At 52.7% G+C, this 24,160-nt stretch overlaps 1 protein-coding gene across 3 annotated transcripts in view; it reads right to left on the reverse strand.

Annotated features, from left to right (window-relative positions):
- Positions 1 to 24,160, reverse strand: part of EZR (ezrin) — an 82,724-nt gene that overhangs the window by 40,675 nt on the left and 17,889 nt on the right. The window contains exons 1-2 of one of the 3 annotated variants that reach the window (XR_013996128.1): positions 4,474 to 4,527; positions 3,674 to 3,754 (exon numbers count right to left, since the gene is read on the reverse strand). The exons of 1 other annotated variant lie outside the window; for it this stretch is intronic. Coding sequence is in view for 1 of the 2 variants with exons in the window: in XM_081093896.1 (XP_080950022.1) it covers positions 3,674 to 3,685 (12 nt within the window). In the remaining variant the exon portion in view is untranslated. Of the gene's footprint in view, positions 1 to 3,673; positions 3,755 to 4,473; positions 4,577 to 24,160 lie in introns of those variants that run through there. One more of the 3 variants, XM_081093896.1, reaches the window with a different exon arrangement.

The raw sequence follows: 24,160 nt of genomic DNA on the forward strand, positions 1-24,160 counted from the left end.
TCAGAAATTACCTTAGCGTTTTGGCACAGGGCAGAATGTGAACACACTGAAGGGAAAGGGCACTTCTGCCCGAGAAAGGCCAGCACCCACTGGAGCCACTTCAACTCTAAACTGGGGAAACAGCTTTAAGAGCTGGAAGCCCCCTTCACTCCCAAGCTGGAGGGCAGAGGTTTTCCTTTCTAATGCCCACGCCTCCTTTCCATCACAATGAAGACAGCAAGTGGGGGGCTGGGGGGGAAGGAGCAGCACAGGCCACCTCTGGCTGAATCATGGGCACAAAGACGGCTTCCTGAGCCAGGAACCTGGGAACAACCCCCCCACCTCCGCCTCCCCAGGTGAGGGGGCGGGGCAGAGTGGCCCTTCACTAAGTCCCTCCCTAGAAGAGCTCGCTGCAGCACTGTGTCTAGGGCAGCCGTGGGCAAACTACGGCCCGCGGGCCAGATCCGGCCCGTTTGAAATGAATAAAACTAAAAAAAAAAAAAAAAAAAGACCGTACCCTTTTATGTAATGATGTTTACTTTGAATTTATATTAGCTCACACAAACACTCCATCCATGCTTTTGTTCCGGCCCTCTGGTCCAGTTTAAGAACCCATGTGGCCCTCGAGTCAAAAAGTCTGCCCACCCCTGGTCTAGGCTCAGGTCCCAGACTGCAAGCTCCCGGAGGCCAAGACCTGCCCCAGCCGCCCGTGCAGGCTCCTTGCCTGGCTGACTGAGTGAACACTCAGTCCTTTTAACAAGTGGTGACTGGAGAGCAGTGTTAAGAGAGAAAGCAGCAAGTAAATACTTCATTTATAGTGTTTTATGGATAAAGGCACCCACTGACTCAGTTTAGACAAATCAATCAAAAATACTTCATCAAAACTTCAAGGCGTCAGGTGGAAGCCCCCACCCCAGCCACTCAGAGGTGTTCCTCTTTACAGGTGTTTGCCCCTGGATCCTGCTGTCACACCTCAAATCACATGAAGCCACCTAGCAAGATTCTTAGCTTGGACTTGAACAGTAAGATCCAATACACCTGCCCTGGCCGGTGTGGCTCAGCTGGTTGGAGGTGGCAGGGTCTGGGCACAGGCCCCGGTTGAGGGCTTGATCCCCAGTTGGAGCACGTGCGAGAGGCAACCAAATGTTTCTCTCTCCCATGGATGTTTTCTCTTTCTCTCTCTCTCCCTCCCTCCCCCTCTATAATAAGATCAACTTAAAAGAAAGAATAACTTTTTGAAGAGCACATCTATAGAACTTGTTGGGGATGCTCCCCCTTTCACATCTACTGAGAGGGCCAAAAAGCCAACAACAAACACTAGACAGTGTACAGCAGCCTTCGAAGGACCATATCCAAACATGTGCAAGCCCCTCAGCTCTTCTCAGCCTTCCGCGTGGGTGTGGGTGTGTGTTTTATGAGGAAAAATCTCCAAGAAACCATCCCCACAGAAAAGGCGGCAGGTAGGAATTTCCCAAGTGGCTCACCTAAAGGAGATCTCCCAACACTGTTTTGAAAGTACAATTGTACATATTATCCTAGCCTAGCCTAGCCTATCCAATAAAACCCTAATATGCAAATTGACCAAACAGCAGAACAACCAGTTGCTATGACAAGCACTGACCACCAGGGGGCAGACGCTCAACACAGGAGCTGCCCCCTGGTGGTCCGTGTGCTCCCACAGGGGGAGCACTGCTCAGCCAGAAGCCAGACTCATGGCTGGCAAGCACAGCAGCGGTGGAGGGAGCCTCTCCTGCCTCCACAGCAGCACTAAGGACCCCTTGGGGGATGTCCTGTCAGCTTAGGGAGCGGGCCTAAGCCGGCAGTCAGACATCCCCCGAGGGGTCCCGGACTGTGAGAGGGCACAGGCTGGGCTGAGGGACCTCCGCACCCCAGTGCACGAATGTTGTGCACTGGGCCTCTAGTGTAAAATAAAGTCTTTCAAAACGTGACTCTGGTTATCCGGATCCTAACACACCAAGTGATGGCTACTATCATTCCTTAACAACTTAACTATCCTCACTTTGTCAGAACATTTTCTAAATTTCTGATCCATCATAAAAGACTTTGAAAGCAAAATGAAATTACAATGTACCTGCCATAGGAAAGAACCTTGCAAAGGAAGGGCATTCTGACACATGCTACAACACCGAGGACCTGCAGGACTTTGTGCTGAGCGAAATGAGTCAGACACCAGAGGACAAATACTGTGATTCTATTCTATGAGGTCCCTAGCCAGGAAAGGGGAGTTAGTGGTTGGGGAAGGTAATATGTACATTTTACTACAATAAAAACAGAAACATAAATTACAATTCCTTATGAGAAAAGAGAAGGAAAAGTAGTGACTGGAAACTGGTTTACTGACTTTTTTCCTGAGGGATATCTTACAAGCTGAGCTCTGCATCTTTTCTTTTAGCAAAATACCTGCGGGAGGTAGGTAAGCTCCTGCCCACTGCCCTGCGAGTCGCCTTCAGGCTCAGGGCTGTTCCCAGAAAAAGGACTGTGTTTCGGTCAGTTTCATGTCACCGGCACTGAAAAGTCTGGATGTCACGTGCCCCTTCCATGTTTGAAATGAAGAATTTTGTGTAGGAAGAGAATTTCCTGCACCATGAATGAATCATCTTGATGACGTAACTTAGGCAAAAACTAGACTGGCTTCTGAATCTATTAGCATATTAACATGGTAACTTGTTTAACCTAACCGTAACATAACTTCATTAAAAACTCCTTTTAGAAAATCTAGCGTTTAACAGTAGAAAAAGCACGTAAGCACTGCCCACACAACTTGTTTGCAAAACTAGAAATGAATCCCCTAGGTATCTTTTCTTTCCATTTTTGATGAATCCAGATATTTTCTCCACCACGATTTAAAAAGTCAACTAAAAAACTGTCAACGTCGAGTCACCAGTTCACCGTGCGAAAAGCAGGTGGAATACATGCAACTTTCTAAGAAACGCGCCGCACAAAGAGCCTGTGTCGTCCCCACAACTTAAAGGAAAGCTGGAGCAGCCCCAGGCCCGGCCAGCCAGCCGCCCGAGATGGCGGCACCCCCAGCTCCGGGGGACAGGGGTGCGCGCACAGCAGCGCTGCCATCAGCTGGCGTTTGCAGGGTGCGGCAGGGGTGCTGGGCCCGAGGGAGCCCGATAGAGGCCTCCTTATCGAAGTCCAGGCCGCCCGCCCTCCTCTGCAGCTCAGTCCGGGGCTAGCCCTGAGTCCCAGACAGGAATCCTGCTGCACCAGCAAATTCCCAGGGACCGGGGGTGCAGGGCCAGCCCTCCACGGGGGCGGCCTCCTCCGCGGGGCCCCGGGGAGCGCCAGGGCCAGGTCGGGGTGCATTTGCCCGGACACCTGCGGGGACCGGGGTGGGTGCGCGTCCTCGGAAGCCACTAGGCTCTCTCTCCCTGCGATTCCGACAACTTTTCTTTGTAGGAAACAAGCTGCACTCGAATCCGAGTTTTAAACAGACGGGAGCAGTGTCACGGGGGCCCTAGTTTAACTAAAAGCCCGACACCTCGGAGCCCGGGGGTAGGGGGGGGGGGGCGCAAAAGCAAAGGCGCCCCGGGGTTTCCCCGAGTTTACAAAACCACCACCCAGTGGCCGGGGAGCGGCTCCCCGCGCCTCCCTTCCCCCCGCCGACCCCGAGCCGCCAGGAGCCCCGGTGCCGGGCCCGGTGCCCCGTGGGGAGCCGGCTACTCACCGGCTTCGGCATTTTCGGTTCCGGGGGGGTCTCCGCGATCCTCGGGAAGCGGCGCGGCGGCGGCGGACACGGCGGCGGGACCTGGAGACACGGGCGTTAGCGCTCGGCGTCCGCCCCGCGCGCTGCGGCTTGAGAACCGGCCGGGCGGGCGGGCGGCGCGGGGTGAGTCACCGCCCAACCTGCGGCTACGGCGGGCCGGGCGGGCGAGTGGGCACCGGGCGGGGGTCGGGCCGGGCGGGCGAGTGGGCACCGGGCGGGGGTCGGGGCCGGGGCGCGGAGGGCGCGGAGCCGGCGGGAGGTCGGGGGCGGGCGGGCGGGGCCGGCGGTGAGCGGCCGCCGCTCCCAGGAAGCCAGGAGCCGGCGAGTTTCACTTCGTGAAGCAACCGTTGGCCCCGCGGGGAAACCGCAACCGTCGAGCCTCCGAGCAACACTTTCCAACACCCGTCCCGCCCGGCCGGCCGGCGAGGGGGCCCTGCCCGGGCTCCGCGGGCGCTTCGGGGGCCCCGAGGGGACGAGGGAGGAGGAGGGTCGCGGGCAGCCGGCGCGGCCACACCGGCAGGTTCGGCTTCACCGACCGAGTATTTGGGCCCAAAAAAGAGCCGAGCTCTGCGGGGCGGGGTGGACCCGACCGGCCGCGCACGCCGGGACCCCGGGACCCGAGCCCGGCTCCCCCCGGGGACCCCGACCCGGGCTGGAGCGCGGCCCCCGCCTCCGGTCGCCGAGCCCGGCCACTGTCCCCCCGCCGAGTGCGCGGCGCGACCCCCCGGCTCCCCGCCCGCCCCGACCCTCCGCCGGCTCACCGGGGCTGTGGACCGTGCGCTCCGCGTCGGTGCGTCGGCTGAGTGCGCGCCGCCCGCGCCGCCGAGAGTCCCTGGAGGGGCGGGTCCTGGGGCCGCGCCCCCAACCGCCCCGCCCGCCCGCCCGCCGACCTGCGAGGTGCGCCCGCAAGATGGCCGCGCCTCCGCCCGCGCCCGGGGCGCCCCTCCCGCCCTGCCCCGCCCCGCCGCCCCTCTCCCCGGAGGACCCTTCCCTCCGCTGCCCCTTTGCCCTTGGAGAACCGGGCCGGGGCCGGGGCCGGAGCCGGGGCCGGAGCCACTTCTGGCCGAGCTGGACGGGGCGAGACCGCCTGCGCCGCGGCGGGCGGGCAGAGCGAAGTCGGGAGACCGTCCGTAAACCGGGGGCGGCCGCCGCGCGTGCCGGGCTGCCCGTGGTCAGGCCGTGTCGGCGTCCTGGCGCCGGGGCGAGGCGGGAGCCCGTGCCTCGGGAGGCCTGTGCCTGGCCGCCCTGCCTCGCGCACGTGGCGGGCAGCCTGGGTGCAGGAGGCCTGGGTGCTGGGGGCCCGGGTGCAGGAGGGTCCGGGTGCAGGAGGGCTGGGTGCAGGAGGCCCGGGCTGCAGGGGGCCTGGGTGCTGGAGGCCTGGGTGCAAGAGGTCTGGGTGCTGGGGGCCTGGGTGCTGGAGGCCTGGGTGCAGTAGGGCTGGGTGCAGGAGGGCTGGGTGCTGGAGGCCTGGGTGCAGGAGGCCTGGGCTGCAGTAGGGCTGGGTGCAGGAGGCCTGGGCTGCAGTAGGGCTGGGTGCAGGAGGCCTGGGCTGCAGTAGGGCTGGGTGCTGGAGGCCTGGGTGCTGGAGGCCTGAGTGCAGGAGGCCCGAGCTGCAGGGGGCCCGGGGTGCAGGGGGCCTGGGTGCAGGGGGCCCGGGTGCAGGAGGCCTGGGCTGCAGTAGGGTTGGGTGCAGGAGGGCTGGGCTGCAGTAGGGTTGGGTGCAGGAGGGCTGGGTGCAGGAGGCCTGGCTGCAGGATTCGGCCGGAAGGACATGTTGTGATCTCGTTTGACCTGCCTGACCAGCACGGAGCTGCGGCAAAAGCCTCCACAGGGAGAAATTCTAGGAAGCATTATTTCTAACATGTATTTTTATTGACTTCAGAGAGGAAGGGAGAGATGGAAACATAAATGATGAGAGAGAGAATCATGGATCAGATGCCTCCTGCACGCCCGTTACTGGGGACTGAGCCCGCAACCCGGGCATGGCGCCCTGACCCCTCAGTCCGCAGGCCCAGGCACTCTAACCACTGAGCCAAACCGGCTAGGGCTAGGAATCATTAATTTTTTTGCAAATACTTCTCAGAATTTTTTACAAACTCGTGTACTTTGGCGGCCGGTAGGGTTTGTAGCGCAGTGATTACTCAAAGCCAGCCGCCCAGGCTAGGAGCATCGCATCCCTGGGGAACTTGCAGAAATGGAAATTCGCGGGCATTCCCCCAAACCTAGCCCAGCACTGTCTTCAGGCCTTTCAGGTGATTGTGATGTAGACTAAGGGTTGAGGCCAGGCTTCTGAATTCCTTTCCTGGGCTCACCTGTATGAACCCACCCAGTGTGAACCCAGCCAGTAACTAAAATGGCATAATGATGGCACCTATTTCATGGGGTGGGTATAAGGATTAAAGGAGTTAATTCATGTAAGATGCCTAGAAAAGTGCCTAGCACAGATAGTAGGCACTCAAATCTGTCCCTGTACAGAGTAACCAGTGACTTTGGGCAAAGCACCAAACTCCCAAATCACAGAACGGAGTCGTTAGCAGCAGCCTCTGACACAGGTGTGTGGGACTGGGCACGATCAGACCTGCAATGAGCCTAGCACAGCCCCTCCGGGTGACGCCTAGCCTGTCGCAGGGGCAGACCGCTTCCCAGGCACCCTTGTCAGTGGGCGCCGGGGACCCTCTCCCACTGCAGGTCCAGGGTGTTTCGGATTTCCAGGTGCAGAAGGAGGCCTTTCCTGAGATTTTCCCCCTCTATTTGGGCAAGTCTGTTCCCTCGGAAAGACTGACTTTCTTTTTTTTTTTTTTTTTTAAATATATTTTATTGATTTTTTACAGAGAGGAAGGGAGAGAGATAGAGAGTCAGAAACATCGATGAGAGAGAAACATCGATCAGCTGCCTCCTGCACATCTCCTACTGGGGATATGCCCGCAACCCAGGTACATGCCCTTGACCGGAATCGAACCTGGGACCTTTCAGTCCGCAGGCCGACGCTCTATCCACTGAGCCAAACCGGTTTCGGCTGACTTTCTTTTTTATTAAAAATTATTGAAATGAAGATGTAAAGGTAACTGCTGTGGGAAGGAAACAAAGCTATTTAAGTAACCTTGGTAATTAATTACATTCAGATGGGACACTGTCTCCACCTCATCATGGCCTCGAGCCTTGTTAGTCATTTTGGGTCACACTCTGCTGATAGCACACCACCCAGCTTTTATCTCAGGGTATTGTCTTCCAAACTAGATGCTTGGGATCCCAGGCCCTGAACTTTATTTACCCTTCAGGGAAATGCTGGAAAACGCAGCAAAGATCCGGGTCCCAGCACTCACAAGCCGGTCACCTTGGGCAAGTCTCTTAACTGACCAAGCTCCCCCTCTTCAGTGTAAAGTGGAGATGATCTTGTTCGCCTGTCACTGGGTCATAGAGCGGGAGCCTCTAACGTACTCAAATTTGACTTTTCCCGCATAAGTTAACATAGTGAAGAGCAAGCATGTCAAACTCTCGGCCCTCGGGCAGCATGAGGCCCACAACAAATGTTTTTGTGGCCCAGGCAATATAACAGTAAGTAAGAAACGTTTTAATAAAAATTTTGTATCTTAATTTTTACAATATCCTGTTACACATAGTTATTAATAACGAACTACAATGTTCGCTGATGACTGATTATAATCGTGTGGCATTCATGTCCCTTACGCGCCTTACCCACAGGCGCACCATTTCTCTCCACTGACACTAGCAGGGAAAATTTTCGCAGCCGATGGCCACATCATTAGTTTTGGACTGACTGGTGTGCGCACCAGGAAATATTTCACTTTCTGAGAACAAGAAAAATAGGTTTATTTGCATTACGCTTATTAATTTGTGCAGTTATTCAGTGTCTGGTAAGTGAATGTTCAAGAAAAAATATTACTTTTATTAAAATGTTCTATTATTTTATGTTAACAATCACTCATTTATTTCAGCCCTTTGTATTCAGCATGTCTCTATCAAAATAAATCTACGTTTCTATGAAAACTGAAGCTTTTGTTTTCTTGTGGCCCACATCAACGTAAACCCTGTTTATTTGGCCTGTGTTAGCCTTTGAGTTTGACATGCTTGGTGTAGAATCCTGTTTTGCATATGCATTCCCCATATAGTATACATCACATAAGCATTACACATTATATTGACATTCCTACACAGCCCCCTCCCAAGAAAAAAAACATTTATACTGTACTAGTGAGCCGGTGCACGGATTCGTGCGCATTGAAAAGAAACTAATTAGAAAATGGCTGGTGGTGCCGAAACCGGTTTGGCTCAGTGGATAGAGCCTCGGCCTGCGGACTGAGGGGTCCTGGGTTTGATTCCGGTCAGGGGCATGTGCCTTGGTTGCGGTCAAATCCCCAGTGGGAGATGTGCAGGAGGCGGCTGATCGATGTTTCTCTCTCATCGATGTTTCTGACTCTCTCTCTCCCTTCCTCTCTGTAAAAAAATCAATAAAATATATTAAAAAAAAGAAAAGAAAATGGCTGGTGGGGTGGGACTGGCCAGACACGCTCTGGAGCCCTACTCCTATGGTCCCTCCCCGGCATCTGCTGAGTAAACGGGGTCCCTCTGGCAGGTGGGGTCCCCTGGCCTAGCCTGCAGGGATCAGGCCGAAACCAGCTCTCCAACATCCCCCAAGGGGATCCCAGAATGTGAGAGGGCACTCTGCAAAGTTGCTGTACAGGGTGTGGGACACAAATGCAAGTACAATAAACCAGATTCAGGGCAACAGTGCCCCAGCAACAACATAAGGCAGACTCGCATGGCCCCGCAAGAAATCGGGCTCCCTCCTCTCTACTTTCAGGGTGCATCATCCTCGAACCGCTGCTGCCGAGTCACTGTAGCTCGGCAGCTCCTGCGCTGAGTGTCTGTCCCCTGGTGGTCAGTGTGCATCAGAGCAACCGGTTGGACTGTCAGGCACTTAGCATATTAGCCTTTTGCATATATAGATCTTGTGAGTGCTGTCAGGTGATTTTCCAGTGGTAATTTATTTTCACATGACTTTAGAACCTATGCCCTCCCGCTCCAACCCCCACAGCCACTCGTCTCCCACCCCCACCCCCCAACACACACAGAAGACAACTCCAGGGACTGTGAGAACTGCTGTGGTGGTGGCGGCGGTTCTGAAACTTTGGTGTATTAGAGTCGCTCCCCCTTAGGAACTGGGGGTCAGTAAGCCTCAGGCAAACCCTGGGACCGACCTCTTTAACAAGTCTCAGGTGAGTTTGACATACACCAACATTTGAGAACCCCTGATTTAGGGTGTGGCCTCTCCACCTTTCGTTGGCGGCATTATCCCCCTGCGCTTGTCAGTCATGGCCCTGTTCATTTTTTATCATCAGTGCCAAGGAAGGACGTGAGGAAGCCTGGAGCCAGGAGTCTCGGTCACCCTTCTTGCTCTCCTTCCGACTTCTGACCTTGAAGGACTCTTCAGCCAGAGGAGGGAAATCGTGTCCACACACAAGCCCGGAGGGAAGTGCTGGGAGTTCTTCAGGCAGGTGACACTGAAGCGAGGCAGGGAGCCCTCGAGGCACCTTTAGACCCGGGGCAAGGACGGCATGGTCACAGGACAGCCCCCTCCCCTGCTGCAGGCTTCCTATCAGGTCGCCTCTGCCTATCTCCTCCCGCGCCAGGTTAATCTCACCCTAAGGAAAGTTCACAAATAGCGTGACTCAGTCACTTCAAAAGAACCTAAGTAGACAATAGGGAGCCCTTGGCACAGTAAGGATTTGGGGTATTTTTCAGGACTCGATAACCTTTGGTGAGAATTTCGGGCAGTGACGAGGCAGGGAGCATGAGGCCGCAGGGGGGTACAGGAGGCCCCGGCTGCAGTGACGGTGTTTTAAATGGAATGGCGGCCGGCCATGCCCTTCAGAGCACCCTTTGTGCCTCTCTGTGGCCCAGAAATCAGGATTTTAAAAAGAGTCCCAGGTGATTCTAATGTGCAGCCAAGGTTGAGAACCACTGCTCTAGGTGCTATTTTTAAAAATATATATCTTTATTGATTTCAGAGATAAAGGGAGAGGGAGAGATAGAAACATCAGTGATGAGAGAGAATCATTGATGAACTGCCTCCTGCTATTTTGATGGTACACCTTATATAATTTGGGTCTGCTAAGAAAAATTCTGGCCACTAGATATTCTATCTTAATTGCTTCCTTGGTTTTTAAATAATTTGCATAAATAACCATAATCATTTTTATGTAAAAGGGTACTGATGACTGCAAAACTTGTTAGACTAATAAATTCCCAAATAGCACAGCTTCTTTTATTCTTGATAATTTTATGGGGGTATTTTTTTGAAAAAAATTTCTAACTTAAAGTTTTCCATGTGGTGGGAGTAGGTCACGGGTGGGACCCTACACACCATCTATTTTGATACCCTCATAGGGAGGAAACAGCCCCACGGAGAATAAATTAATTGTCCACCCTCCGACGCCCCAATTTCTCAAGATTGCCCGTGACCGCCATCTTGCCAAATCCAGAGGCCAAACTTCTCCGCCTCCTCTCACCGCTCCCGCTCGCCTAAGCCACCTTGGACACATAGGGTTTCTGTTTGCTCCTCTTCCCCCTCCTCCTGCTTCCTTTTTTGAGGTCCCCCCACCCCACACCCACCTCAGGGCCCTTATCTATGCACATTCTCTTCCTAAGTCACCTGATCTGGTCCCAGGTCCCAGAGGTCATCCTGACCTCTCTCTCCGCAGCAGCTGTGACTCGGTGTCTCAAGGATTCTCGGTTTTTCGAAAACTGGCCCCGCCAAGCCTCTGCTCACAAACAGCGCCGTGGCTGGAGGGCGGGGGCAGGAGGCCCCGGGAAGGCACAGGAGGCCTCCCCAGACGGCTAAGACCACTGGCCTGCTACTAGTCCCCAACCTAGAAGTTGGCCTGAAATTCCTCTCTTTCCCTGTGCACCCGTCCAACAGGCCATTTCAGGATCTCAGATTGTGTCTCACTCCCAACCCCCCGCCAATGTTCTGTGGTTTTTTGTTTGTTTGTTTTTAAATTTTATTTTATTTTATTTTATTTTTTAAATATATTTTATTGATTTTTTACAGAGAGGAAGGGAGAGGGACAGAGAGTTAGAAACATCAATGAGAGAGAAACATCGATCAGCTGCCTCCTGCACACCTGCTACTGGGGATGTGCCCACAACCCAGGTACATGCCCTTGACCGGAATCGAACCTGGGACCTTTCAGTCCGTAGGCCGACGCTCCATCCATTGAGCCAAACCGGTTTTGGCTGTTTTTTCATTTTATTGATTTCAGAGAGGAAGGGAGAGCGAGATAGAAACATCAATGATGAGAGAGAATCATGGATCGGCTGCCTCCCGCATGCCCCCTACTGGGGATTGAGTCCGCAACCCGGGCATGTGCCCTTGACCAGAATCGAACCCAGGACTGCTCAGTCCGCAGGCCAATGCTCTATCCACTGAGCCAAACCTGCTAGGGCCCCCGCCCCCCCCCCCCAACCCGGGCAATGCGGCTCCTGTCTGTCTAGCCCACTGCTATGTCCTCAGCAGCTGAAGCAGTGCCTGGGGCCTCGCCGATGCGCCAGGAAATGTGTTGATAAAGAAACAAGGAGCACTGCTAGTCAGTGCCAGCCAGTCCCCGGTTCGCGCTCTTCCCCGCTCACCACCCTGCGTCTGCCGGATCCCTAACCTGGGGAACTTGTTACTAACCGGCATCCCAGCTGCGCAAACCACCATCGAAAACCAGAGACGGGAAAAATATGTTTTTAAAAATGAGAACTCCACTGTGTAGATCTCCTCGGTTTCTCTTAAAGCTTTTGAATTCAGTCCTAGGTGGGGTTCTAACAGGTCTGATTGGCCCTTTGTGGGCATGGCAGATAGGAGGGAGGGTGTGAGGTGCAGCGCACACCAGGCCGCAGGGAGACGCCATGCTGGACAGCGAAGAGCAGAAACTTACTCACAGCAGATCAAGGCTCAAGCCCCGCTGACGGGGGTCACGTAGCCAGTGCCCCCCCCCCCCCCGTGTGATCCCGCAGGCGCCCAGGGCCAGGGCATGGGCACGTGATCAGATGGTCGTTTCCTCGGAAAATGAGGTCTTTCTGTCTGCTCCACACTGTCGGAGAGCGTGTTCTTTTGTGATCTTTCTAAAATTATAAAATGTGGTAAATCTTCAGAAAATAATTCAATAGACAACTAGGTACCCTCTATCCAGATTTAACAAAGGGTGATATTTTATCACGTTTTCTTCATGTTTTTTAATAAAAAAATATAAAGAAACAAAGCAATCCAACCCGCCTAGCGCTCCTCCTAAAGTCGCTGTGTCTCCTCTGAGCAGGGCTTCATCTTGATGTTCCATATGGAAAAAAATCCACGTATGTGAAACAAACAATCTCCCAGTACATTAGACTTATTAACTAGCTGTTTAGTTGCAAAATATAAACAATAAACATTTAAAAACCATCATCTTTGCCCTAGATGGCTTGCTCAGTGGTTAGAGCATCCGTCAAAGGTGCTGGGTTGCTGGGTTGCAGGCTCGATCCCCAGTAGGGGGCGTGCAGGAGGCAGCGGATCAATGATTCTCATCATTGATGTTTCTCTCTAGGGAAACATCCCTTCCTCTCTGAAATCAATAAAAATATATTTAAAAAATAAAAGTAAAATAAAAACCATCATCTTTCTTTTCCTTTCTTTCCTCTTTTTTTGGATTGTCAAAAGCTGACTTGATGAAGCCGTTAATGTTCTGGGCTGTCAGTTTATGTTCTGGGCTGCCAGAGGGCGGGGGGTGGGGGGGAGCCTGGCCAATCGCTCAGGGTTGTGTCCACCACAAACGAGGGGACGTGTGGACAAGGGGACCCCTTTTGTGTAAGTCCTTGACTTATCAAGAGTGACAATTCTCCAACTGTCTGCCCGGCTCCTCACTCGCCCTTTCTACACGCGCTCAACAAGACAGAGTAGCTCGCAGGCCTCCACACGGCTCCTCCCCAGCAGGTTGGGTTTCGCATCTGGACCAACAACGTCCCACAGCCTGTCACTGGCCTCTCCTGCGAACCCTGCAAGTCCACAGAGGTGACCTTGAACACCGTGTGCGCGTCGGACCCAGTCGCTGACGTTCCAGGCTGCCTTCTCGTAAGGACACCTGACCACGAGGCCTGCGTTTCCTAAGGCTTGCTTTCACTTTGAAATTATTTTTACGCAAGAGAAAGCAAAACTGCCCACCCAGTCAGGGGCTATTTTAAGCCTCAGAGCGGGGTTTGCCATCCTCTCTCCCCTCGACGTGAGGGCGTGGGCTGGGTGGCCAGGGGGGATGAAACAGATAGGAACGCGGACAAACCGGGTTTTGTGAATTTCCTGAAGCTCAAAATTCCGATGTCACCTCTTCTCTCCCCTTTATCCCAATGCCAGGCCCCCGCCTTCCAGAATTTACCACTGAGAAGGCCCCATCTCGGAGGGGGACACAGCTTCCGCGCGGCAGACAGGCCATGTCCTTGCCTCTGAGGGCCGTGGGGCACACGGCCCTTCTGTCCCCTCCGTGGAGAAGGTCTCATGTGGTCTGACTGGTGTGTTCAGAGGGATAACCTGGCCACAGGAGCCGGGCCCTACCTCTCTTTCTCTCGGGAGCCAGCCTACCGGCCAAGAGGACGCTCTGGCCCTTCAAACCACACACGTCCTAGGGCCTGGCCATCTGGGAGCCCAGGAAGCACAGGCCTGCCCCCCTCCACATCCCCCCATCCCCCCACCCCCACACCCCACACACACACACTCACGAGGTGGCAGGTCTCTCTAGCTCTGCGGTTCAGCTCCAGGATGCCCCCTGGCCCACAGATCTAGGCTGCACACGGCCTGATCGACAATCAGCCCACAGGGTTTCCTGTGTTGTTCAGAGCCCGGGGGGGGGGGGGGGGCATTATTTATTAGACGCTTTCAAACCGCCTCAGGTGCCTCTAATCTCTCTCTCCCAGGCTGTTCCACGCGAGCTGACAATGACCCCCCCCCACCCCAAGTGTCCTTCCAGCGCCATAAATGTCCTGCTCATTCTCTGCCTCCTGAAACAAATGAAGATTTCTTCCTATTAGAGACCTCAAGGTCCCCTCAACCAGTAAGGCTTCCGATCTATATGTCAGTGCCTGTAACATCTGAGGGGGGCCGCTGTCTGTGCCAGCCAGGCCGGCCTCTTCCCTCCCACCTCCTGCCCTCGGAGCACCTCGCCGTCCCTCCCGACTTCCCTCACTTTCTCCATCGGGGACACCCGTCTTCAGCAACGACATCGTTTCCCTTTTCAAACGCTACTCAGGAAACAAGCTTCCCCTAAATAACAAACTGGACTCCATTCTCTCAAATACTGTAGCTACTCTCAGAACATTTAAGACGAGACTTACTCGGCCCACGTATTGAAAGGGAATTTTATGTTAAAGCATCTTTTTTTAAAAAAATATGTTTATATTGATTTCAGAAAGGAAGGGAGAGGGAGAGAGAGAAACATCAATGATGAGAAAGAATCATTGATTGGCTGCCTCCTGCACGCCCCCAACTGGAGATCAAGCCCGCAACCCCGGCATGTGCCCTTGACCGGAATCGAATCCGGGACCCTTCAGTCCGCAGGCCGACGCTCTATTCCCTGAGCCACACCGGCCAGGGCCGAGAGGGAATTCTTCATTAGTAAATGGCTTCATTTAAGGCAGGACCGTGGTTACGGCTCCTTGAAGACGCGTGCCCTCCCTCCCTGGTCTGCTGGGGCATCTGGCCAGGGCAGTGCTCCGTCCAGGTTGCTACCCCGTTGGCGTGGTTTCCTCTGCGGCTCCCACAGTGGCGAGTTCTTAACGGTACCGGCCCAGATGCAGCAATGGGGGAATTTCATTGTAATTACTCCTTTTTCTTTCCATTTCTGTTTCCTCATCATCCTGTTTAATGAGTACCTCTGTTTATGTGTATTTTCTGCAAATGTGCATTGTGTGTGTACACATCCTTTTAATGTACACGAAGGAGAAAAGGTCGGGCACCTCCCTCTGATTCTCCCCCCTCTCGGCACTGCTTTCTTATTTCTTATTCACCGTGTTGCGGGGGTTAGGGGGGCACTAATCCCTGCCCTGGCACCTGAGTCCTTCTTGTCTGTGTCCACACGTCTCAACTGTCCTCCCTCCGACGCCGGACATTCAGGCTACCTCCACCGATGCCACGAATGCTGCGTACACGTCCTGTGGACCTGAGCACTTCCGTGGGACAAACAACCATGAGTGAATTCGTTGATTCTGGGAAGGTTGCCATGTAACTTATCATCCGAGCGAGGACAATTCAGGGCATGAGAGGACAAGAGGCGTAGCCTCTGGTCACCTCATTGAGGAGTTCGAATACATCTGTATTGACGGAAAAGAACCAGCATGGCTGCCGCACCGCGCCCCCAGGCGGGCAGGGCGTGCCCATCGCCGCCCCCCACCGCACTTAGTGGTGACACGAGCACATAGCACTTCCTTACTGTTTAGTCTGCATTCCTCTGATCTCTAGCATGTCTGAGTGTCTCCACTCTGCTGGCCTCTCGGGGTTCCTTATTTGGAAATTATTCCTTTGCTTTGCCTATTTTTGTTGGGGTTTTCTTGCTGTTTGCTAGTTTCCTAGCTGTTAATCCCGTCAGTTTTAGACACTGCAAATATGTTCTCTGTTAGCTAAACTAATTTTGTCCACGCTGTTGAATTTGCTCTTTCTACTCAAAGTTATTCGGGGTTTTCCCCTTAGGGTTTTGTGTTTGTTTGTTTTTTGTTTTTAAATATTTTTTTATTGATTTTTTTACAGAGAGGAAGGGAGAGGGACAGAGAGTTAGAAACATCGATGAGAGAGAAGCATCAATCAGCTGCCTCCTGCACATGCCCTACTGGGGATGTGCCTGCAACCCAGGTACATGCCCTTGACGGGAATCGAACCTGGGACCCTCCAGTCTCCAGCCCAACGCTCTATCCACTGAGCCACACCGGCTAGGGCTAGAGTTTTGTGTTCTTAACATTCAATTTTAGAAGTATTTTCTTCCCCAATTTCAGAAAAACATTCTCCTTCATTTTCTCCCATTGACTTTTTATTTTTAAATTATTTTTAAATATAAATTTTATTTTATTTATTTTTAAATATATTTTTAATGAATTCTCAGAGAGAGAGAGATACATACATCAATGATGACAGAATCATTGATTGGCTGCCTCCCACACACTCCACACTGGGGATCAAGCCCACAGCCTGGGCATGTGCCTCTGACCGAAACGGAACCTGGGACCCTTCAGTCCACAGGCCGACGCTCTATCCACTGAGCCACACTGGCCAGGCTCCCACTGACTTTTTAGTTTTCCCCTGGAGAGTGCTCCCGCTCCCCCCTCCCCCGCCCCCCCCCCCGGAATGTGGGAGGGAGGCGGTTTCCGAACTCCCTCAGGGCCCATCCTCCCAGTGATGTGATCTGTAGTCACCTTTATGGGGCAGGAAGTTCCCGTGTGTCCCGCTCCCAGTCCGTGCCCTCCTGCCTCTCACTGCGCAGGGCACACCTCCCCTCGGTGTTGCTCTTGAACACGGCTCTTCATGGGGTCCGTAATGAGCCCTGGCTCTCCTAAAGATCGCTGCTGGGCTCCGTCCAGGACAGGCTGAGCTTAACTCTGGTTTCTTACTGTCGCACTCACTGTTTGATCAATAACCCTGAAGGGTCCTTCACAAAGTTAAAAGTTTTATTCTAGAATTCAGAGTGCTATTTCCTTCCCATGCAGTTATAACTTGGTGAACGTTTTCAGCGTAAACTCTGAGAAGTGAGCGCAGCGCGCTGTGCCGTCCGCGAGGGGCCCGGGGTACAGGCCGGGACCGCGGGCTGGCTCAGCCTGGAGGTAACTGGGGGAGCGGCCTGGCCTTGTCCATTCCCACTCACTCGGAGTCGCCCAAGAATCCTGGCTTGTATTCCCAGGCCGCCGCCAGGCAGGCCACGGTCCCCACGGGCTACCGACCCCCAGAGTCACCCCACCGGTCACTCCCCCGACCAGGGCTTCACCCAGGGGCGCCGGGCTCTCCCAGGCCACGCAGACGCCCCTGCCCTGGCCAGGGCTTGTACCTTCCCAGCGCCCCCACCCACCTCCTCACTCTGGAGGACTAGGCGCAAAGGCTGCAAGCTTTCCTTCCTCCTTGTCCGGGTTTCCCCGGCTGTTTTCCTGTAGAGCAGAGATCCTCGGAGCTTCCTATCTGCCTCCATTAAACACTGCCCCGCCTGGCGCATGCGTTCCCAGGGCTGCGGTAACTACGTGTCATAAACTTGGTGGCTTGAAACAACAGAAATGTACCGTCTCCCGGTTCCGGAGCCAGAGGCTGAGCCCAGGCAGGTGTCGCAGGGCTGTGCTTCCTGGGAAACCTGTGGGCGGGAGCTTCCTGGTCTCTCCCAGCTCCTGTAGCCTCGGGCAGTCCTTGGCTTGTGGCCACATCACTGCAGTCTCTGCCTCGTCATCGTCACACAGCTGCGCTCTCTCCTTCTTCTAAGAACACCAGCTATATTGGATTAAGGGGTCACCTTTCTTCCATCAGACCTCGTTTTACCTTAATTAATTACACGTGCAATGACCCCATTTCCAAATAAGGTCTTACTCGGAGGTACTGGGGGCCAGGGCTGCAACATATCTTTTCGGGGGAGGAGGGCCCACAATTCAACCCCTCACACCTGGTGTGAGAGTATCTAGCCCCCAGGTCCATGCCTAAGGCCGGTGGCTCTGCAGGGAAACAGAGCCACCCTCTGTATAAACCTGAGCAAGATCCTAGGCCACCTGCCTGTCTCACCTGTACAGTCACCACGCCTGGAGTCATTGTGGTATTAATGAGAGTCAGTTCCCACAAAGGTGAGTGTCCAGGAAACCGTAACCATGATTATTAACAGTGTGTGGAGCAGAGCAGATACTCAGTGAATAAACGCAGTCACCACTTCCTCTAATAAATATTTAACGGCTGGCAGGCCTGGAACCAGAGCTGGTGAGCTTTCCCAGGGCAGGGAAGCCGTGGCCAAGGGCCCTGAGACCCTGCAGCTCCCAGGCATCGTGGGAATTGCTGAGGTGGCCTGTGGCAGCTGCCCATCCCTGCTCTGATGGAGGGAGATTTCTGGCGTGCGCGCACGCGCGCACACACACACACACACACACACACGGCCCCCACAAAGCATGGAACCCTGGCTGGCTCTGTGGGAATGTGAGGTTGGAGCAGACAGGGACTCCACACCCTGTTCCTGTTCTCTAGGCTGTGAGTGTGTGACAGTGTGAATGTGTGTGTGTGTGTGTGCGCGTGCGCGTGTGCGTGTGTGCACGCGGGAGCATGCAGAGGGCCGGGGACACGGGCCAGAGGAGACAAGCATCTTTCTGGTGGAATACATTCAGCGGGAATGAAAGTGCGCCGCCAGAGCGTGGCTGGAGTTCGGGACCCTCCTGGTTTCGGTGAAGTCCAGATTCTCCTCCAGAGAGGCCGGTGTGGGCACAGCCAAGGAGGTGGCACCAGAGCCCCGCGTCCAAGACAGAACTCTACCCGGAGGAGATGGGCGACCAAGTTTCCTCCTCTGCCCAGTGGCGCTGACCCCATCGGCCGCATCAGGAAAGAACACGGTTGAGGTGCCAGCTGTTCGTATGTATGTCCCGCTGTTGCTAGTCCTTGAAGACGCGTTTCCACAGCACGTGACAACGTACCGAGCACGGCCACAGCTTTGCCCTGTTGTGATTTTCATTTTTACAACAAGAAGTGAAAAATCACTATTAGACACGAGGGAGTATGTCTATGGCCCCGTGTTCATCGGCCAAGGCTCAGACCTGCATCGCTCACCCTGTATTTCATCCACACCCACGTCATGTGCTTCCTTCCAGGGGGTTCCTCTGCTTAAGAACAAACTCTGACTGGCTTGTGTGGCCCCCTTGGACTTCAAACAAACAAGTCCTTCCACGGAGAAGCTCACCAGCAACTCCTTTAAGTTTCAAGGAGATACACAAAATTATGCGGATTTTCAGGAAAGAAGTTCATGATGGAATTTCAACCCAGACCCACACGGCTGAGTCAGACATCACTGCGTCAGGGACCGTGTGGGGCTCAACACTGACGCTGCACAAAGCGAGCAGCTTTGCTGCTCAATGTGCATCTCCAGCAGAGCCCGGAGGGCAAGAACAGATGTGCACAGACACCCAGGGGGGTACGGGGGGGTGCAGAGTGCGATGAGGTCCAAGAGTAAAGAGCTCACATCCTTTGGGGCAAGAAGAGCGCCCGACGTCCTTTCTCTCACGTGGGAGAGACCGGGGCCTGTAAAGAGAAGGGACAGCAAACTATAATGAGTCAGGAAAGCAAGCTCGGACTAGCATGGCCTGGATCCGAGTGTTACAGTGATTACTGCATTGTTTCCATTCTGGCTTACTTATTGCATTTGCATTTACTCAGGCAAGTGTAACTCTGCAATACAGGGCATGAGATTACATTGTCTTAACAGGATTTTGTAAAAGTGCTGAATTCCACGTTCAGAAGCCTAGATAATTATTAGCAAAAACTGACCAATCATCTCACCAATAAACCACACAGTAAATACAGAGCCTATTGGAGAGCATTTAACTCACAGTAAAAAGTCCCTAAAACTTCACCTGTAGCTTGGATGGCGGCCAGGACGAGGTCAGTACTGGTGGCAGGTCCCCACACCTATTATGTTCATCACAGTGACATTTTAGGTGAACACGGCAACTCCTTTCAGAAAACCATTTCAGTACATTTTCAACAAATCAAAGCCATAATGAGATATCGCCTCATACCCCTTAGGAATGGCCTCCATCAAAAAAAAAAACACCAAACCAAACAAAACAAAAAGCAGGAAGACCAGGCGCTGGCGAGGATGTGGAGACACTGAAGCCCCGTCCCCACTGGGGGACGGAAAACGCTGCAATGCGCTGAAAACCAGACAGCGCTTCCTCGGAAACGGGCCACCTGCCTCAGCACCCACTGCAGCGCGCCCGCCCGAGAGAACTGGAGACGGGGTCTGAAGAGGCTGGCGCGCTGGTGTTAACGCAGCATCATTCGCCATCGCCAAGACGTGGAAGCAAATAAGTGCCCGTCAATGCATAAAGGGAACGTGGCCTGTGCACGCAGTGGAGTATTATTCAGCCTTGAAGAGAGAGAGCAATCGTGCCACATGCGACACCGTGGACGAACCCAGAGGACATGGACCCCAGTGACCCCTACGTGAAACAAACCAGCCACACAAAGGCAAGTATGTGGAAGCGGTTCCTCTTATCTGAGGTGCTAACTAGTCAGACCCTTAGAAACAGAAAGTAGAAGGGTGCTTGCTGGGCTGGAGGGGGAGAAGCCGGGGTGGGGGGGGGGGGGGCTGCTATGCAATGAGCATAGTTTCAGTTCTGCAAGACGGGAAGTTCTAGAGACCTGCTGCACAGTACTGTCCGCACAGTCAACACGGCTGTGCTGTGCTCTTAAAAAGGTTATGATGGTCAATTCTCATTTTTTAACCACAATTTTAAAAACCTCAAAAAATAAAATAATATGTCATGTTATTTCCTAATATTAATAGTTGTATTTCTTGTTCTTGTCTATTTTTGTTTTGTCATTAAGTGCTAATATGGGTGTATTTAATTTTGACCCATGTTGGGGGGATGTTAACTGCCCACAAGCTATAAAGGAACCCTGTAACTTACAAATGTTAGATAATTTCAGATCACATGGAAGATACTCTGTCTGCCTTAAAGGCAACCAGGAATTGGTATGCACTGAAAGTAGCAAACCTTTCGCCGACACTCATCTCCCTGTCACTTGCAGTAAGAACGTGCAGCAGTTCTTGCCATTATCGTACTATCATCCATTCAAATATCATTCAATGAGCACCAGCTAAATACTAGTCACTGTCCAAAGCAGAGAGTCAGGAGGGAAGAGGTGGCCATAACAAATAATCATGTTCCTCGGAAAATTAAAGACATAATTTAGCATAATTCAAGGCATTTACAATTTAATAAGGAATAGAGAAAAATAATAAAATAGTACAATGAAAGGCGTTGTAGCCACAAAGTGCTAGTTGAGCCTAGAACAGTTATATCTTAACTTTACCCAACATTCTTTCCCCTTCTTCCAGGAACAGAGCCAATACTTGTTCCCATCACTGGTCCACGCAGTTGGCGAGCTGACTGGAACCCCAGCTCTAGGTTCAGGCGTCTGACCCGGACATGGCCAGTGGGTAGGCAAATCTCTCACCCACAGTGACTGGTTTCAACAGTCATTCTCAGTTCCCCCAGTGGGACCTGATTCTGTATCCTTTTATTTTTTTAACTCTTGGGGAGCTTAACAACGGACTTCCAACGCTTAGGATGTCAGCGTGGCCCAGGTGAAAGTTAAGTAAAAATGGAAGAAAGTACAACCAAGTGAAGAGAGAGAGGTGGGGGCAGATGACATTGCTGGAGCTCCCGAGTCCAGCTTGGCCCCCGCCCTGGATCTCTCAGGTAAAGGGAACTGAGACTCCGCAGTCACACAAGGCCTTCCAAACTGAGCAGCTGCAGGTTATGGTCACTGATCTGAGCCGGGGTGTGGGTCTGCGGATCACACCCTCACTGAAGCGTCAGGACCACAGAGCACTGTTGTAGCCTCCCTTTAAATCCTAAACCACGATGTGTAAGCATCACCTCCAATAGGTTCTATGAAAGGACATTTCGAATGCATATCAGTGCTTTTATTGAAAGAAGACAGCTCAGACAAATACATTAGTAATTTTTTAAAACCCTGTTTTGCCAATACTTCCATTGCTAGGGTATTTGAAAGATAACATAAGCCAATCCTCTAAGAAATACTGTCGGCCTGGCATTTGTCACACCGACGACGAAGATGAACCTAAATGTGCGTGGCACCTTGGACCAGCTTATGGACTCCACATGTGCTATGTACGTGTGTGTCTGGTCCAAAACCTAAGATCACCTGTGAGGCACATGATTATTATTTTTTTCTTAGCAAACAAGCTTCCTAATTTACAACTGGGTTCAGATTTCAATTAGTTTGGATTTCCTGAGCAGACAATGACTGAGCAGAAGGAAAATTAAAAAAAAAAAAAAAAAAAAAAAAAGATACAATTCACTGAGAATTGAGTAGATCTAGAATTTCCAAGACTTTTCTATAATATTATCCAGAATTTTCTCAAAGTGCTGGCATTTACAGCAAATCTTTCATCTCTCACACTTGTGAAAACAGGCTTTCATCCCTAACCATTTCACACGTGGAAAGCTGTGGAAAGGCACCTTGAAGAATTAAACCTAACAGCCTGACTGGTGTGGCTCAGTGGTTGAGCGTTGACACATGAAACAGAAGGTCATGGTTCGATTCCCGGTCAGGGCACATGCCCGGGTTGCAGGCTCGATCCCCAGGAGAAGACGTGCAGGAGGCAGCCAATCAATGAGTCTCTCTTATTGATGTTTCTATCCCTCTCTTCCTCTCTCTGAAATCAATAAAACATAAAAATAAAGAATTAAACCTAACAAAAGTGCTATAGGTGCTGCAGAGGTACAGCCACAGGAATCACGTTAGCTACCTGAACAGCAGTGGGAGAGCTGGGCCTGGGCCATGCCCCTCTCAACAGTAAGTAAACGGAGCCCCTGTCAGTGCTGTAGGCCCCGGGTCCCTGCCCCGACACGGGTGACCGGTCCCTGGACTTTGTGGAAATGAAAGAACAAGAACTAGATTCTCTTCCAACCAGTTTCCTTCCTGGCGAAGTGCAACCATGAGCTTTGACTCAGCAGCCCTCCCGCGCATCCTATTAAGCACCAAGTCCATCTTCCCATCTGGAAGAAGCACCCCGTGTCGCAGTGGGACCATTAGCATCTCACTTGGCTGAGGGTAACGCCACACTGGACAGGCTGGCTCAGCACGCCTCAGTGGCTTTGGCTTCTGTGCCCCACACGGGGAGTCAGAGGATGGGTGGTTCAGGTGTGTGAGGGCAGCCGGGGGCCATCCGGCTCCTTCTAGCCTTCCGTTTAGCGATCCTTTGCATGTGGCTTTTGTCCCCCACGCTGGTTGCCAGGTGATTGCCAGGTAAATGCTCAGCTTCTAGAATCCTGTCAGGGAAGGGAGAAGGGCAAAAGGTGATATGGCCCTTTTTAAAGAGTTTTCCCAGAAGTTCCACCCAGGAAATTCTGTTCCCTCTCATAGGCCTGCATTTCTCCCAATTCCCTACCTTCCCGCCAAAATACGTATCAGCCGCTGGAATGTATAAATTAGTAGAAAAGAAGAATTTTAAATCTTTCCGGGGTGACCAATCCACATGGAGCTCCTCTCAGAACTGTAATCACTGAGCAACTCCAGGCTAAGCAATGTTTGAGGTCATTTGAAATGAACTGAGAAGGTGTTGCTCCTGTTTTTTTAAAAAAGAAAAGTTCCTACACATCAGCTCTTGGGCACATCAGCTCCTGGCCCCTGCCCAGGACCCTCTTCCTGATGTCTGACTCTCACTTCCTCCTGGCCTCCGATTGAATGCCACTGAGAAGACATTCTGACTCACCTGAGCCATTTTACCCAATGGGGTCAGAATCGAGGCAGCTAGTAAAGCGTGTGCTTGTAGCCAGAAGAGCACTTGCGATGAATGGGTTAACGTTTTTATTTCCTCCCAATTTCCCTGCTGCTTAGATAGGTGCGGGATATACTGCCCAAACCTAATTGAAAGACTGAATCTGTATCTTAAGATTCTGGTTTCCCCATTCACTCCAAATTCTTAAATACCTAAACAGGAAATTAGTTATGTTGTATTTTCAACAGAAATCAAGGAGGATCGCCAACAAGTCAGGCGATTTCGGGAACATTAATCCCCCGCCCTTAGGGAGCTCAGTGCCAAAAGGCCAAGCACAGAGTGAAGCAATCATAAACCCCGGGGAAAGGCCCGGCCCCGGAGGAAGGGGTAGGGGCACCAGGACATGACAAGGAGCAGCAGTGATTTTCTCACGGGAGCTGGCAGCATCAGCTTGCTCTTCCTAAAAGGTCAGGACGGATGAATATCTAGTTATTGGTTTTGCTAAAGGGGCAGACAGCCTGGTCCTATTCAGTGTATTTCCTTCTCCAATCGTGATACCTACTGAAACGGGGCGAGCTGGGTCACTGTGCAAGCCTCGGGCTTTCCGTCTGCCGTGAAGGTGACAGCATTTGCACATTCCTCTGCAAGCCCTTATCTGGCTGCGGTAGCATTTGTGTACATTTATGTGCCCGGTGGTAGGTCAGCAGCCCCACCAGGGCCCGGCCTCTAGACTCATAGCCCTCTACCCCAGCACAGGCCAATAAACACTTGGTAGATCAATTATGGAGCAGGCACACCTTTGCCCTACAGTCCTTCACTCATTCAACTAATTTAAACGAAGTCAGAAAGGCCTAGAAAATCCCTAGCCTAACAGTGAAATCCAGTAACTTGTCATGGTAACTTGTCTGATTATTTTAAAAAGTGAAACTCAGACTTACTTAAAATTCTCTAACTG

Source organism: Myotis nattereri (assembly GCF_964212035.1).
Source record: "Myotis nattereri genome assembly, chromosome: 6".
Classification (NCBI taxonomy): Eukaryota; Metazoa; Chordata; class Mammalia; order Chiroptera; family Vespertilionidae; genus Myotis; species Myotis nattereri.